This window comes from Sebastes umbrosus, chromosome 2 (genome assembly GCF_015220745.1).
Source record: "Sebastes umbrosus isolate fSebUmb1 chromosome 2, fSebUmb1.pri, whole genome shotgun sequence".
In the NCBI taxonomy this organism is placed as follows: domain Eukaryota; kingdom Metazoa; phylum Chordata; class Actinopteri; order Perciformes; family Sebastidae; genus Sebastes; species Sebastes umbrosus.
The window spans coordinates 4114809-4130605 of NC_051270.1; the positions used below are offsets into that span (position 1 = coordinate 4114809).

The 15797-nt window shown below is 41.6% G+C and overlaps 1 protein-coding gene across 1 annotated transcript in view; it reads left to right on the forward strand.

Annotated features, from left to right (window-relative positions):
• Positions 1–8940, forward strand: part of dok4 (docking protein 4) — a 60951-nt gene extending 52011 nt beyond the window's left edge. Inside the window, exons 4-10 of the mRNA XM_037758867.1 lie at positions 578–685; positions 1908–2022; positions 2512–2631; positions 3249–3438; positions 6241–6379; positions 7008–7122; positions 7873–8940. Of these exons, the coding sequence (XP_037614795.1) occupies positions 578–685; positions 1908–2022; positions 2512–2631; positions 3249–3438; positions 6241–6379; positions 7008–7122; positions 7873–8018 (933 nt within the window). The 3' untranslated portion in view covers positions 8019–8940. The remainder of the gene's footprint in view (positions 1–577; positions 686–1907; positions 2023–2511; positions 2632–3248; positions 3439–6240; positions 6380–7007; positions 7123–7872) is intronic.
• Positions 8941–15797: the final 6857 nt, after the last annotated feature.

Below are 15797 nucleotides of genomic sequence, written 5' to 3' on the forward strand. Positions count from 1 at the left end.
AGTCAGTTAGTTTATTAATGATGTCGCGCGTCCAAATTGCACCAAATTGGGTCCCCAGCAACACACCTGCCAAGTGTGAAGTCGATCAGATGAACACTTCTTGAGATATGCAAAGGACACACATACACACACACACACACACACACACACACACACAGACAGACACAGATTGCCTTATAGTTAGATGAGCATATTTATGTTTAGTACAGCCGTTCACAGCTTAATAAAAAACATAAAAAAACATCAACAGAATCAACGATAGATGAATTATTGATGAGGTAACAGGAAAACACACATTGCATCATGTCAGTAAGTCCACATATGATAGCATACATTATGTACTCCTTCTTTAATAAAGCAGTCTACTGTTGGAATCTTTTATTTCTGCTACTAGTTACTGTAGTCGTGGCTTTCTCTTCGTGCGACCCGTGTGTGTGGATGTACTTGTTTTTGTTCTGTCACATGAGGTTTGATCAACTCACTGTTTCTGACAGAAAATAAAAGTACTGTTGAATATTATTTGACTTTGATGCTAACTCTGTGTGTGTATCTGTGTGTGTGTGTGTGTATATTACAGATCTACCGGCGTTGCTGGCTGGTGTTCAAGAAGTCATCCAGCAAAGGACCTCGTCGTCTGGAGAAATACCCTGATGAGAAGTCTGCCTACATCAGAGCCTTTCCCAAGGTAGGTGTGTGTGTGTGTGTGTGTGTGTGACAGGTACAAGCAGACACACACTGACGGGGATGAAAGCAGTCAGCCTTCACATTAAAGACTTGTGAGCTCAGCGAGAATCAACAATCCTTCTTCTTCTCTTCTTCTTCTTCTCTTCTTCTTCACTCTCTCCCTCTCAGAAGTCACTCATCTGTCATTCTTCATCATCAGCACCTCTCCTTCACTTGACCTTCTGCTTTCACACACCTTCATTAACATCCTTCAACACACCAGTGGACTTAAAGTGATGTTGTAGAGTGACTTTGCTCCATTTTCCTCCTGTATTTTCACTGCTAGAACAATGATTTTCACAGAAGGTTTCTCTTTTTGTATAAAACAATCATGAGCCGAATATTTTTTAAACTCAATTGTGAATTTGATTATTAAGTTCAGACTGAATGCGACCTTCTGACCTTTGAGTAACAATCAAGTGACTGAAAATCATCAATGAAGAAAGTTAAAACTCCAGTAGGCAGGCTGAAGCAAATATTAAAAAGTTATTATAAAACATTCACTATATCCTGACAGAAGTGAACGAGACAGGTAATCTGAAAAAAATCATGTGCCTCTGGTGTCCTCCGGTGCTTCTAACGGCATCTACAAGATTTCACAGACCGGAGGAAAACAACCAATCAGAGCCGAGCTGGAGCCTTGCGGTCTCTGAGCAGCTGTCAATCACTCTCAAACTCCGATCAAACGGTCAAACTAGGCAGCGCTGATCAAATATGTATTAATATTCTGTTACTGTAATGCCTATTTCTCTCCTCAAATGTTGTCAGAAACATCTTGTAGTGCACGGTTTAGCTGTAAAATGAGAAAGTTTGTGACCCGGCAGCCATGTTGAGATCAAGTTGAGGAAATACCAAGCACCGTCCACCACCTGGAGCACAGCCAATAGGAACGCTCTCTCTCTGAAATGACCTGTGATTGGTCAAAGTCTCCCATCACAGGCTAGATTTTCTAAAGCCTGAAAACAGAGCCATGAGGAGGAGCAGAAGTCTAGTTTTCTCTCAGAACACTTGACTTACAATATGCTGAAAGGTTATTATGTCATTTTTGCCCAGTGATGCCAAAAACATTCTGCCTACTGCAGGGTAAACAAGACTTTTATGTCCGGAATAATTGATGCTGAAAAATAACTCCTCACACTTTAATCAACTTTGTTAACCATTTTACGCTTCACCTCGTTGCCTAGGTGACAGAGATTAGCAACGTCAAGAATATCACACGGTTGCCTCGAGACACCAAGCGGCAGGCGGTGGCCATTGTGTTTACAGACGACACCTCACGCACCTTCACCTGTGAATCAGGTAATGCATGGACACACACACACAAACAGCATGCATACTTACTGTTGATGCAGTTATTGGTTATCGCACCAGACCCTGTGTGATGTCTGGTGATTTACAGTTCATTAAATGTTGGTTTGCAATACTGTTGGACTGTTTAGGTGAGTAAGTGATGGATGGATGGATGTGCATGCACATTCCAACCTCTGCAGATGATCCGGAACGCAGCAGCGCAGTGCACAGGGTGCATTGCCTCTGTGCACCGCCTGTCGGCACCGGTGTCCAATCGGACTTGAAGCTGTTGTTGCCACTTCCTCACGTTGTTCCCTTGCTTGTGTTGTACACACTCTCAGATGTACGTCGCTAAAGTAAATTGTAGAGTTGTAGAATTTCTTATTTGTTATTAATTTTTTCTTTGGGCAATTTTTGAAAACGTTTAAGGAATAGTGCAACAGTGATTCTAGTAGATGTGATCTCTCTCTCTCTCTCTCTCTCTCTCTCTCTCTACAGAGCTGGAGGCAGAGGACTGGTTTAAGACGCTGTCAATTGAGTGTCTGGGCACACGGCTCAATGACATCAGTATGGGAGAGCCTGACCTGCTGGCTGCTGGAGTGCAGTGTGAACACACAGGTAACTCACACACAACACACAGAATCAAGCATGCAGAGTAAAAGAATCGGTAACACTTCATTTTACAGGTCCACAAATTTCATGGTAATTAGGTGATAATTAGCAAATAACTTCTTTGGAATTACTGCCAAATTAACCCAATATTTACCTCAAGATTTATCGAAAATCACTTTATTATAAACATTATATAATCATTATATTCTGCTATTTCCCAATAGCTGGTTATTTATTTAATACATTTCCAGGAAAAGAATACAAAGTGAATTGATATGCTTTATTTCCATGTCTGCTGTTAAATAGATAATAATTAGCAAATAACTTATTTGAAATTTCTTTAAAAACTCCCTGAATCATGACATTAGCTACCAGGTTACATTTGTGTCGACAATAAGTCACACAATGGTGAGATTTGTGCCTGATCAGAAGCGTCTTCTATTAGTTTTGGTTTTCCACCTCCGATGAAGAGCAGCCGCTTCTCAAGTCTAAGGGCCCTATTTTAACCATTATATGCTATTTTAGCACATAATTATGACTGAATTAATAAAAATAAGACAGAATTATGACACTGACAAGAAGTCCCTGACATTGTTGCTGGTCCTTCCTTGGTCTCTTCTCAGAGCGTTTCAACGTCTTCCTCCTCCCGTGTCCCAACCTGGACATCTACGGGGAGTGCATGATGCAGATCACCCACGAGAACATTTACCTCTGGGACATCCACAACCCTCGCACCAAGCTGGTCACCTGGCCTCTCTGCTCGCTGCGGCGCTACGGACGTGATGCTACCCGCTTCACCTTCGAAGCCGGGCGGTGAGACCAGGGATGGGATGGCTGGGGGAGGAGGGAGGGTTACATGCAGGTTTACATACATCATGGGTTGCCACACATATATAAAGTTAGTGTCAAGTTAGGGACAAAACACGTAGCAGTGTGTTTTTAAAGGGTAACTTTTTCAACCTGGACCTTATTTTCCCAGCCGCTAAACAAGCTTTAATGTAATTGCTCGGGGCAACTCCTCACCATCAATGTACGTCCAAGTGCTTGTTTTTGCCACAGACCGGCTCAGATTGTTAGTACAAGTGTCTGACAACTTTATTGAAAGGACCCTACAGAGAAATGAAACTTTTTCTCACCTTTCGCTTGATCCGATCTGTTTGTTATTGTGCCCCAAGTCTCGCTCAAGGAGAAGTAGTGTCACATCCACATTGTTGAAATCATCTAAATATTTAAGCATGACATTGAGAATCGTTCAGATATTACTAAGCTACGCTTTCTGTACTCCTCTCTCCAACTCTCCCTCACCAATTCAACAAGTCACGTGACACAATAACAAACAATAATAAAGCACTTTTAGTGGACGTACATTGATGGTGAGGTGCAGCCCCAAGCGATTACAATGCAGAGGCTTCGACACAGTCTTTGGGAGTGATTGTAGACCTGCAGCATTCTCCCTCAATACTGGAACAGTTTCAGAAGTTGTTGTCCCTGTTAGTCACAAACACATGAGAAAATAGGCTCTAGGTTACTGTGACCAGACGTCCCAGTTTGCCTGGGACTGTCCCAGTTTCAAACTAGGTGTCCCGAGTCCTGACAAATATCTGTAAAACACTCAAATTGTCCCGTTTTCAACAGTCACTAACAAATTGTTTCGGTTTTCACCACAATTCAAATAATGATAACTGATTATACTTACATAAATGTTCATGTTCTGTCCCACTTATTCATTTATTTGTGTGCACGAGATAAGTGTATATACAGAGAGCCAGCACAGCGCACCCCGCTACACGTCTCTCTCCCTCTGTCAAGCCACAATAACACACAGACACGGCAGATCGGCTGGTTACATTTTGTGCAACAAGCATCAGACTGTTGTAAAATAACCACAGAACCCCCCCCGTGCTGATGTGCACATCACACGTGTCATTTTGATTAATTATTCTACACAGTTCCTTCTGCGCATCAACAGGCATTTCGCTCCTCTTATAACTCCCTCAGGGCCGTCCGTTCCTGTCTTAGTTTCACCCAGTGTCTCCATCCTGGCCAAAATGTCGTCCACATTTTAATTATAATAGCATGTGGCTGTGTTGAGCAACATAATGTCATAGATATTGTTCGGGTTCAAAACTAAAGTTGAAAAATAATTCCTGTTGTTCCAGACCAGGGAAACTCTCTACAGGATTCCCAAACTGTCAGTGCATCATGACGGGGGGATAGCCATGTGATTAAAGGGAGAGAAAGCCACATGTGCGCCAAGTTAGCCATCCTGATGAAAACGCCTATGGTTCCGTGCATAACGCATGCACTGTGCGTGTGCGTGCATGGACGCGGGGTACACTTAAGGGTCCCGGTTTGGGGATGAAAAATACCGAAGTTACCCTTTAAGATGAAACGCTCAACCTTTTATTGGAACTCCCAACCAAAGTGTGTGCATGTGTACCTGTAAGTCAGCTTACGGTCAGTCCAAGGATACCCCTCTCTCTCTCTCTCTCTCTCTCTCTCTCTCTCTGTCTCTGTCTCTCTCTCTCTCTCTCTCTCTCTCTGTCTCTCTCTCTGTCTGTCTCTCTCTCTCTCTCTCTCTGAGCTCCATGAGGAGATTGATTGAATAGATTATACGATGAATCAATGCAGGGTCAGACCTCTTTATCTCCCCCTCTTTGATAAAACCTGACGAGCTATGATTGGGTCAGCATGCAGATAATGGTGTGTGTGTGTGTGTGTGTGTGTGTGTGTGTGTGTGTGTGTGTGTGTGACTGTGTGTATGTGTGTGTGTGTGTGACTGTTTGCAGTCTGAAACAAACCAAAACAGCAAGAGAGCCCTCTGTCTGTGGGTGTGGCGTACTGCGTCGTAGTGTATTCATTTACAGCTAGTCTACTGCCATTTAATTTCATTGAGTTAACATTTATTACGAGCCTCACGAAATGGACACAATAATGTGCATGAACTAAAACAGAAACAGACCATTTTAAATGAGTTACTTTACTTTTACTGGCTTGTAAATTGATGACCAGAGAGCCTAAGGACTCAATGATGATCACAAGCACCATTACAAAGTGTTAGGTCATTATATTATATTATATTACATTATATTATATTATATTATATTGTATTATATTATATTATATTATATTATATTATATTATATTATACAGGGACCTCTCTACAAGTATTAACCTTAAACAAGAAAAATAGGCCAAAGCCATACTTGACAAATGTGAGTTTTAACAATTCCTTATGAATTATTTTCGATCACGTAAGTAGGGTTACAGGCCAGTCTTGCCCTGTCCAATATGGCGCTCATGTTGACGTATCGCTGCAATGAGCTGAAGCGTCCAATGCGTCGTCTATGTATATATATGTCTATGGTGAACTTAGCTCCATTTGCATTTTTGCATTGGAATTTTGATTTGGACACGACGTGGAACGGCTTTAAAACTGAGAATGCTTCTGTGTTTCTGTTACGTTTGTGTTCTTGTCAGAATAAAACAGCATTTAGATCAGAAGACACAGAGTCATTCCCTGAAATCTCTCATTGATTCATTTCTATTAGGTGTTGTAGGAGTTCATTTAGGTTTTCCAGACTGTAAAGTCCTCCATTATATTGTCCGTTGTAGGATGTGTGACAGCGGTGAAGGCCTCTACACCTTCCAGACCAGAGAGGGGGAGCAGATCTACCAGAGGGTTCACTCCTCGACGCTGGCTATCGCAGAGCAGCACAAGAAGGTCCTGCTGGAGATGGAGAAAAACAGCAGGGTGAGAGCCTGGCTAACACCCATATACTGTACACACTAACACATGCTTACAAGTGTGTTCTACCATGGCTCTGGAAGGGGGGGTTAACAAAGACCCAACAACGTTATCCCCAAGGCCCCAGAGGCCTGCACTATAAAGCAGGATTTGGGGTTAGCGAGGTAACTTCAGGGTTTTCCGTCCTACGAAGGTGTTTCACTTCTTACTGGAGTAGATCGCCATGGTAGCTTCTGTTGAACACCTGCTCCAGAGCAGGTTATGTTCCAGATAAGAGATCAACTCGTATAAAAGCACCTCCTACTGACCAATCAGAGCTCAGTTCGCAGATCATATGATAATTTTACACACATATGAAGAAGTTTAAGTCATAATTCAGGCTGAAAACAACACAGTTAAAACTGACAAATGCAGGAAGGACATCTGGCTGTTTTCTGTGGGTGTTTACCGCTTTGAATTATGTCTTTATATTTATTTTTTTACTTGCTCCCAAGTCAAGTTAAGTCAAATTCCCAAAACTCTTAGACATTGCATCATTGCATCATTAATTGTGATAATTGATACATGAATTGAAATTACTAATCTACAGTGCTGTTTTTTTAAATACCTGATGTTGTGTGTTTATGACTGCCAGTTGATGTCGATGGGTTCAGAGCCCGGCTCCTACCCCTGCACCCCCACCGCCATCCTGCCCCGATCTGTCTACTGGCACCACATCACTGGAAACCAGACCGGTATGGATGGCAGCGGTAGGCCTTCAGACAATTAGTATTTTTTCTTTTTCTTTTGTAGGCATTATATTGTATACTATAGTGCAAAAGCATGACATCTAATTTCTCAGTTCATTTTTTATTGTGTGCCTGTACCTAGTTTACTAGCTCCAAACAAACCTAGGTAACTCTTCATTTTACAGGTCTGCAAATTTCATGGTAATTAGGTGATAAATAGCAAGTAACCTATTTGAAATTTCTTTGGAATTACTGCCAAATTACCCCAATATTTACCTCAAAATTTATAGAAAATTACTTTATTATAAACATTATTTAATAAGTATATTCTGAAATAGCATATAATGGTTAAAATATGGCCCTTAGGCTTGAGAAGCGCCTGTGCGCTGCTCTTCATCGGAGGTGGATCAGGCACGAATCTCACCATTGTGTGACAATTCAAATAGGTTACTCGCTAATTATCACCTAATTACCATGAAATTTGCTGACCTTTTAAAATGAAGTGTTACCAAATAATAGTTCAACAGTTTGTGCTTATTGGCTGAGCAATATCAATCTCATGTCTGAGTGTTGCAGAGCTGGAGTCAGGATATGGTCAGCTTAGCTTAGCAAAAAGACTGGAAACAGGGGGAAACAGCCAGCTTGGTTTTGTCCAAAGTGGAAAAGCACAGCTACCGTAGCAGCACCTCTAAAGCTCATTACCGTTAATGACCACATTGTATCTGGTTGGTGCTGCAGTAACAGCATGTGTTTCTTCTGCTCTGTCTGTAGGTGATGCTGCAGAGGACGACCTGCTGTCCACCCGCCTGCCTCCCGACCGCCACGCCACGCTGCCCCTGGCAAACGCACTCGCACAGTCCCAGCCGCACATACACACACACTCCCCGACACACTACCCCACCTACCCTGGACAGTGACACACACACACGGACATTGAAAAAGACGCAAACACACACACATGCATGCAGGCACACACAGTGAAAGAAACACACACTGTCCCTCCTTATAGTAGTTTTACAGCCCAACGTTACACCTCACAGGAGACGTTGTAGGCGGGACTAACACTGGCCAACAGACCGTGCTGAATGCAGAAAGCAGGAAGTGAAAACTAAGTTCAGCAGAAGACTGCAAAGAGATTGAGCTTCCTTACATGACTGCAGCTCCTACAATTCCACAGTAGACGGGGGGATATTTGACGTTTTTCCACACTCAGGATGAGAAACTCTGGCAGATTGGCATACTACTACTGTTCAAAGTAAAGACTGGAGGCTATCAGTACGCTTTAAAGGTACAGTGTGTAAGATCTGGACAAAATTTAAGTTTAAAACGTTCAAAAATTGAACATAAATTGGAGCATTTAGTTGCTAAAGAGACAGATATTTCCCCCAGGAGTTGGTGGAGACCAAAAACAGAGCTAAAAGGTGCAATGTGTAGGCCTAATATCTGGCCAGAACTTTTGTTTAAAACTTTCAATAATTGAACATTATCAACAGAATGTGAAGTGATTACAGTGTTGACGTCGTCTATGTATACTGTTGCAGAGATATCTACTGAAACTAGCATGCTAACCAGCTAGCCCCGGCCCGTCCTGTCTTGTAATACCACTTGTATCTCGAGAGGCGATAGTGTAGCGTCCAGTCTGCCCTCAGTCCAACATAAGAGGACCAAGAAGTAGAGCCAAAGAAGGTATATTGATAAGAACATGAAAGCCAATTGGTCGTTCCATTGCCACTTCAGCGCCCAGCAGCAGAGCTGCACGTCCGCCATTTGGACTGAAAGCGTCTACCAGACGCCCGTAAAACGTCCGCCTACAAAGTGTTGTACAAAAGTAAAACTAAATTATTTCTATTCTATTGTCATATATTTAATATATCTACTGAAATGGCCTGTGTTGAACAATAAAAATATTGTAAATATGCATATTATTATTATTATGCCCGGCTGCTTCTCAGAGGAGCATAAAGTGAGCGATGGACATAAATAGAAGTGAGAAAAATACAGCACACAGAATCTCAATCTTTTTCATGTCAAGGACCTCCAAAATGTATGTATAATAGACCACAGACCATGGATGTATAAGTAAATAACCTACAATCAATGTAAATTATTTGCTAATACTACATTAAATTCTGTTGACGTCATGCTACTAGCTGCTGGCCGATAGCCAGTTGTTTGGGAACAGAGACGTTGATACATCCACCACGGTGCAGTCTTACAGCATACTGCCCATGGGTGTATTATAAGATTATAAAAGTGATGGATTACAGCCAATATATCCATTATTACAGCCGCATACAACTAGCAGGAAGATGGCAGAACCGGATATGTCATATGAGCGTGCAGGGCGGTGCAGTTCCGTGGGTCTGATGCACGTTCATTATGCCGAGGAAAATAACCATGGATTCAGCTATTAGTTGATTTAACAACTTTAGGACATAATGGTTTAAATGAGGGCTATTTAAGTGTTCGTACTGGGAAGTTGATTTACCTAAAACAAGAAATCCTAGGATTTACAGACGTCTCTTTTATACATCCATGGCCACAGACTGGTGTTTTCAGTCCAAAATGGCAGCTGTTGTCAAAATAGCACCAGAGTTTCTTCTCTTTGCGTCTACCGTAGAGTCCCCAGTTAGTGTCACAGTAAACACACAGATGGCTAATGTAAACTACAGGCCGACGCTATACTTGAAGATTATAAGCCTATGGTCAGATGTTACACATTGCACCTTTAAACCACTTATATGTTGTCCAACCAGGTCTAAGTGTTTCCACCCGTCCAAATATGTGCGTTGATATAATATTTTGTATGATTCACTGCGTCGAGACTTCAAATTTTCACCCCACCTCCCTCCGATTGTGGTCATTTGGAACAGGTATAAACACTTATGCAATGTGTATGAAGACACATCATAAAAACCAAGTTCATTTGAGGCATATTAAAGCCTTTACAGACAAACAAAAACATCTGGGTAGATTTTTAGTGAGGAATCTGTGAAATTTTGGTGGAATTTCCAATATTTTGTATGGTGGATCTGATGTTCTTGCCGGAGTTTCTCACCCCAAGAGTGACACAATTTCTGCCATGGGATTAACGTCAATAAGGCCCAGTGTGTTACAGTGAAATACTGCGTGGACCGGGACTGCATGGTGCCTTAATAGCACCACATGGACTGTGCTATCATTGGAAATACATCTAGGGTTCCCTTGTGGAAAGTTCCCAGTGTACCAGTGCCAGCTGACACACTTTGTCCGAAGAACACTTGATAATTCCACCGTACGTCCACGTCTGGATCAATGCCTTTTGATTTTGCTGATAACTGATGTGAACTTTGCAGTTAACTGGATCTGTTTGCTGTGCTGAGGTTCTGGACCTTGGAGTGAAACTGTGACCGGATTCATTTTTATGGATTGGCTCCTGTACTAAACTGGATATTCACCCTTAGAGCTTCAGACTTTTCTCTGGGATGTATCCTATTACACCTCCTAGTAGCCACATGCTTCTATTGAGCTATATTTGCACAACCCTTAGTTGGTTATTTTCTTAGGTTATTCTAGGGTTAGAAGTGGAAGAGGGACTTACAGTGTAGAGGTCAACAGATAGGGATTTTTTGAAAGCCCATACTGATGATACATTTGGATTGAACCTGCCAATAACTGATATTCAGTGTCTTTACATATGACCCCTTGAATGCCAGATATTATTTTTTCCCGACTAGTTTATTTTTTACTAGAGCGACAAAACCCTAAACGCTGAAATGGGAAAATCTCCACTGAAACACAGGAGAAAAATAGGAAAACATGTTCAAACATTGGCTCTCTAAAGGGCAGGGGTGGAAATGATACAGGGGAGTCTCCTCCTCCCACAGGGTTAGAGTTAATTTCTGCTCTAAGGTCACACCAGAGCGGAACTAGAACTTAACTAACAAAGTCTTCCCATAAATGCAGCATTTATCAACTCTGTTATTGTCAAAGTAGATCATAACTCAACTTGTTCTCACTCCCACACTTGGTCATTGCCCCTCAGCGTCTGATACCGACATACCGAGGTACCCTTTAGTGTCTGTATGAGACGCACCGAGCTTTCAGCTAACGCCAATTTAAACCCATCCACATCATTAGTTGGTCAGAACAACTGACGTAGTATAAAGAGAGTGAAAGTCTGCGTAGGGGGAGAGGTTGGATGGGTCAAACAGACACAGGACCGCTTTCACCGCTGTTCATGTCCCGTGTGAAACTAAGTTAACTTTGCGGTGTTACCGTAGTTTTGTTACGTAACTTCTTTACGTCACTAACACCAGTTACATAACATCCCAGTCGCCCAGCAGTTAGTGAAATAGTCACGAAATCGACTCGTGCGACAAGACACTATGCATGTAACAAGTTGAAAGTGACACGCCGTCCCTGACATGTCCAAAAGTGACACTAGAGGGGTACATAGAGCGTCACAGTTTGAAGCGTAGGGCCGCTGACTGTTTGACGAGTTGGGAGGGAGAATGTGTTGCATAATTCAACCCGTTCTCACTCCCAACTTGTCAAATACCGTCGTTTGGTCAGTGCCACTACACAAACCGACGCACGGAGGCACCCTTTAGCAAGAGTATGTGACGATCCTGGCTTTCAACTAACTCCAATATAAATCCACCCGTGGTGTTATTCGACGGTGGGAGCAAGTGACGTAGAATTAATAGCGTGAGAGTCTGTTCAGGGCGGGCGGAAGGGTCAAACAAACACAAGACTTTCAATCAGGAGACCGCTGTTTGTGTCCCGTGTGAAACTAAAAGTAACGGTGACTTATTTTTTCATGTGAGTCGCTAGTCAGTGAAGTTAATGTCAACCACGACCGTTTCCTAACCCTAACTAAGTGGTTGTGTTGCCTAAACCTAACTTCCTGCAAAAACGGAAGTTTATTTTGAAAGGACACTATGCATGTAACGATCGTATATCGACACGCTGTCCTAAAGTAACGCAAGAGGGGTACCCCGTGCATTGGTCTCCGATGCCGAGGGGCACTGACCGAGCGGCGGTATTTGACGAGTTGGGAGTGAGAATGTGTTGCATAATTATGGGAGGACACTGAACCAGATCTACGGCCATTTATTACCAGTCTTACCATCGTACCCTGCGTACCGACCCTGCTTACCCCAAAGCTGTTAAGGACAATGTCAAAGAAGAAAGAAGATCTTTCATGAAGGCAGCTTGACTTTGCCTTCTAGTACACTTTGTCTGACAGAAAACTTAGCTGTTCATTTTGTCGGTACTTTAGAGGTGAGGTAGTGGTGGGGAGGAAGATGATTAGCATGCCGAACGACGAACCGCCAGAAGGTTGGATCATGTTTTTCCTCAACTGTGGGCTCACATGGGAGATATCCTTTGATCGCTGCCTTTTGATTCTGTCATAAAGGTTTAAGACTGTTAATGTGACGGTGGAGATTTTTCCACAGCTAGTCCTGGAACACACCGACCACCTTTACACACCATCGTGAAATGCCTCGTATCTGGATTGCGTCTAGATCTGATAGAGCTTGATTAATGCTGGAAATCCTTACATTTCATGGTTTATGTTTGTTTTTATACTTCATTTTAACATGACAGGGCTAAGCGTTTTGTGGTTGTTTACATGATATTGTGTGTAGATGTGTTTTGTGTACTTACATACTGTATAACTTGAGTTTTGTACATATTGCTATTTATTTCCTATGGAATGTGTGTGTGAGAGTGTGTGTGATAGCGAGAGAGAGAGAGCGAGCGTGACATGAGGGATTATTGGAATGTGTTCATTTAAAATGCAGACACCACTTTTTTTGTACCTTGTAATGTTGAACAAGTAGATGATAGCCGGTCCACACTTTGTCGGTGTGTCTCTCTTCACACATAAATCTGCACCTTGAGTGAACAACAAGAGCGTATTATTCACCATCCTGTCTTCTGCACCGTTCCCCTCTCACACAGCATGAATCTTTTTTGGCCTTAGATAAACCACGAACACATGCCGTGCTGCTGTTTTTGTTTGTTTGTTTGTTCTGCGTCCTACAGAGAGGTGTTTCATAAAGAAGGCATTGTGAAGAGCCTGTCTTGAATGAGCTCAACAAACTGTTTCATAAAGCCAACTCAGAGCTAATAAAGTCAGACTAAGTCAAGTCTGGAAGTTTGGAACACAGATCTGAAACGTCAAGCACAGATTGCATCCTTAAAGGAATCACACATGTAATGTGATGTGTGTGATGATCACATTTAAAGGGGACATATCATGAAAAACTCACTTTGTCATTGCTCATACATTTGGGTATCTGGAGTCTACCAACCCACAAACTGTGAAATAAATCAACCCGGTCAGATTTTTTTGGGCTGCCTAGATCAAAAAACATGTGATTCAATAAGCCATTCAAAGTTTGCTTCCCTTCCTATGTCACATGCAGGCTTATTAGAATATACCGTTAAGCCCCCGAGGAAGAGCGCCGGTCGTTGATGCCAATTTCCATAGTGGCCAAACGGTGGTACTACAACTTCCGTGTCCGTCACGTGATGCCATTGGGCCCAAAAGACATTAAAGCATGTACATATGTTCTAGTAGAAACCCTAAATACAAGAATGACTCTGAAATGAGCATATTATGTCCCCTTTAAAAACGACAATATTAGGAAGAAAGGTTCAGTTGAATTATGCTACAGTAACTACTGGGTTTGTCCAAGTGACATAATAGCCTTTGTGTGGTGAAAGTACAATTTGAATACCTTCAGACTGGTTGTCTATCTCCAGTCATTTTGATAGTTGTGTTTCTGTTTCATTTCTTTAATTTGCATGAAAGAATATGGTGAAAATGCTACCTTCAGTCAGGCTACAGCCGGCGGTCCGAAAAAAATACTGCCTTTAATTTAATTGAATTACTCGAATAGCCTTCAGCAAAACAAAGCTAGAGTCTAAGAGTACAGCGGCGCTTTGAGCTAATTGCTAATGTCAGTATGCCATGAAGCTCACCATAACAACGTTAACCTGTTGTTTATTGATTTCCATTTTTCCCCATCTTAGTTTAGCATATTGGCACACTAACATTTGCTAATTAGCACTAATCTCAAAGTACAGCGGAGGCTGATTGGATTGTCCTTCATTTTGCAGATATCTGGATCTACATTTTGACCTGATGATGGCGCTGTGAAGTCAGAGGATGACCACATTTAGGTAACACTTCCTTTTTCAGGTCTGCAAAGTTCATGGTAATTAGGTGATAATTAGCAAGTAACCTATTTGAAATTTCTTGGGAATTACTGCCATATTACCCCAATATTTACCTCAAAATTTATCGGAAATTACTTTATTATAAACATTATTTAATAATTATATTGCGCTATTTCCTAATAGATGATAATCTATTTAATAATTAATTTATTAGCAAATAACTTATTTTAAATTTCTTTAAAAACTCCCTTAATCATTACATTAGCCACCAGGTTACATTTGTGTAGACAATAAGTCACACAATGGTGAGATTTGTGCCTGATCAGAAGTGTCTTCTATTAGTTTTGGTTTTCCACCTCCGATGAAGAGCAGCCGCTTCTCAAGCCTAAGGGCCCTATTTTAACCATTATATGCTATTTTAGCATATCATTATTAAATAATGTTTATAATAAAGTAAATTTCGATACATATTGAGGTGAATATTGGGGTAATTTGGCAGTAATTACTAAGAAATTTCAAATAGGTTGCTTGCTAATTATCACCTAATTACCATTAAATTTGCGGACCTGTAAAATGAAGTGTTACCCAAATTTACAACAGTATGAACAGTAGTTCATAAGCAATAGCTGTTATGACATTTCACTATGAACCACAAATGTCAACCTGCTGGTGGCGTTAGAGAGGATCACCCCAAGTTAGAAGGATACATCACCTGGGAACTATGAATGTCCGTAACGCATTTTTTTTGCTCCTCTTTTCGAGCTACTTTGCTGAATAAGTGAACATTTCACCTGCTCGTGGTAGTAGATGAATAGTCATTAGGATTCATCATCTGGGAACCATAAATGTCTGTGCAAAAATTCATGGCAATCCATCCAGTACTTGTTGAGATATTTCAGTTTGGACCACAGTGGTAAACTGACTAAACCTCTTCATTGAAACAGAGTTAGTCTGGCTTTACTGGCGATGCTGCTTTGTAAAACACCCCTCTGGTTATAAAAGTGACACAACAACGTGCTAAGTGGAAGAGATGACTGACGGCAATGGCTGGAAAAAGGATGGAAACCTACAGCGCCGACAGTTTTCCTTCCAGCACCAGCCGGTTATAGTCACTGTTTGTGATTGTAGCATTACCACACTGACCGGGTCAGCTCTCGCCAATGGCTATATGAGCTCCCCTTAGCTTTGTAACGGATGACAAGATGTTGTTTTCACCCATTTACACTGTCCACACCAAGTGCATGTTTTGTAGAAAAATAAAGTCCATTGATTACTTAACGGTAGCTCTCCATTGTGATGTCAATCCTTTGAATGTTAACGCTTTGCCTTTTCTTTTTTTAAAAACTATTGGCACATGTAAAATATTGGACATAGAGTTGAGAGATTTAGTCTACGTTCATCTGGTGTTTTGGGGCGGTATTAAAGATCATGTATAAAAGCTGGTAAGTTTACAATACATGAATGAATGACAGATGTTGCTTGTAGTGACGGACAGCTCTTTTGGCATCTTTTAGCTCATTGTT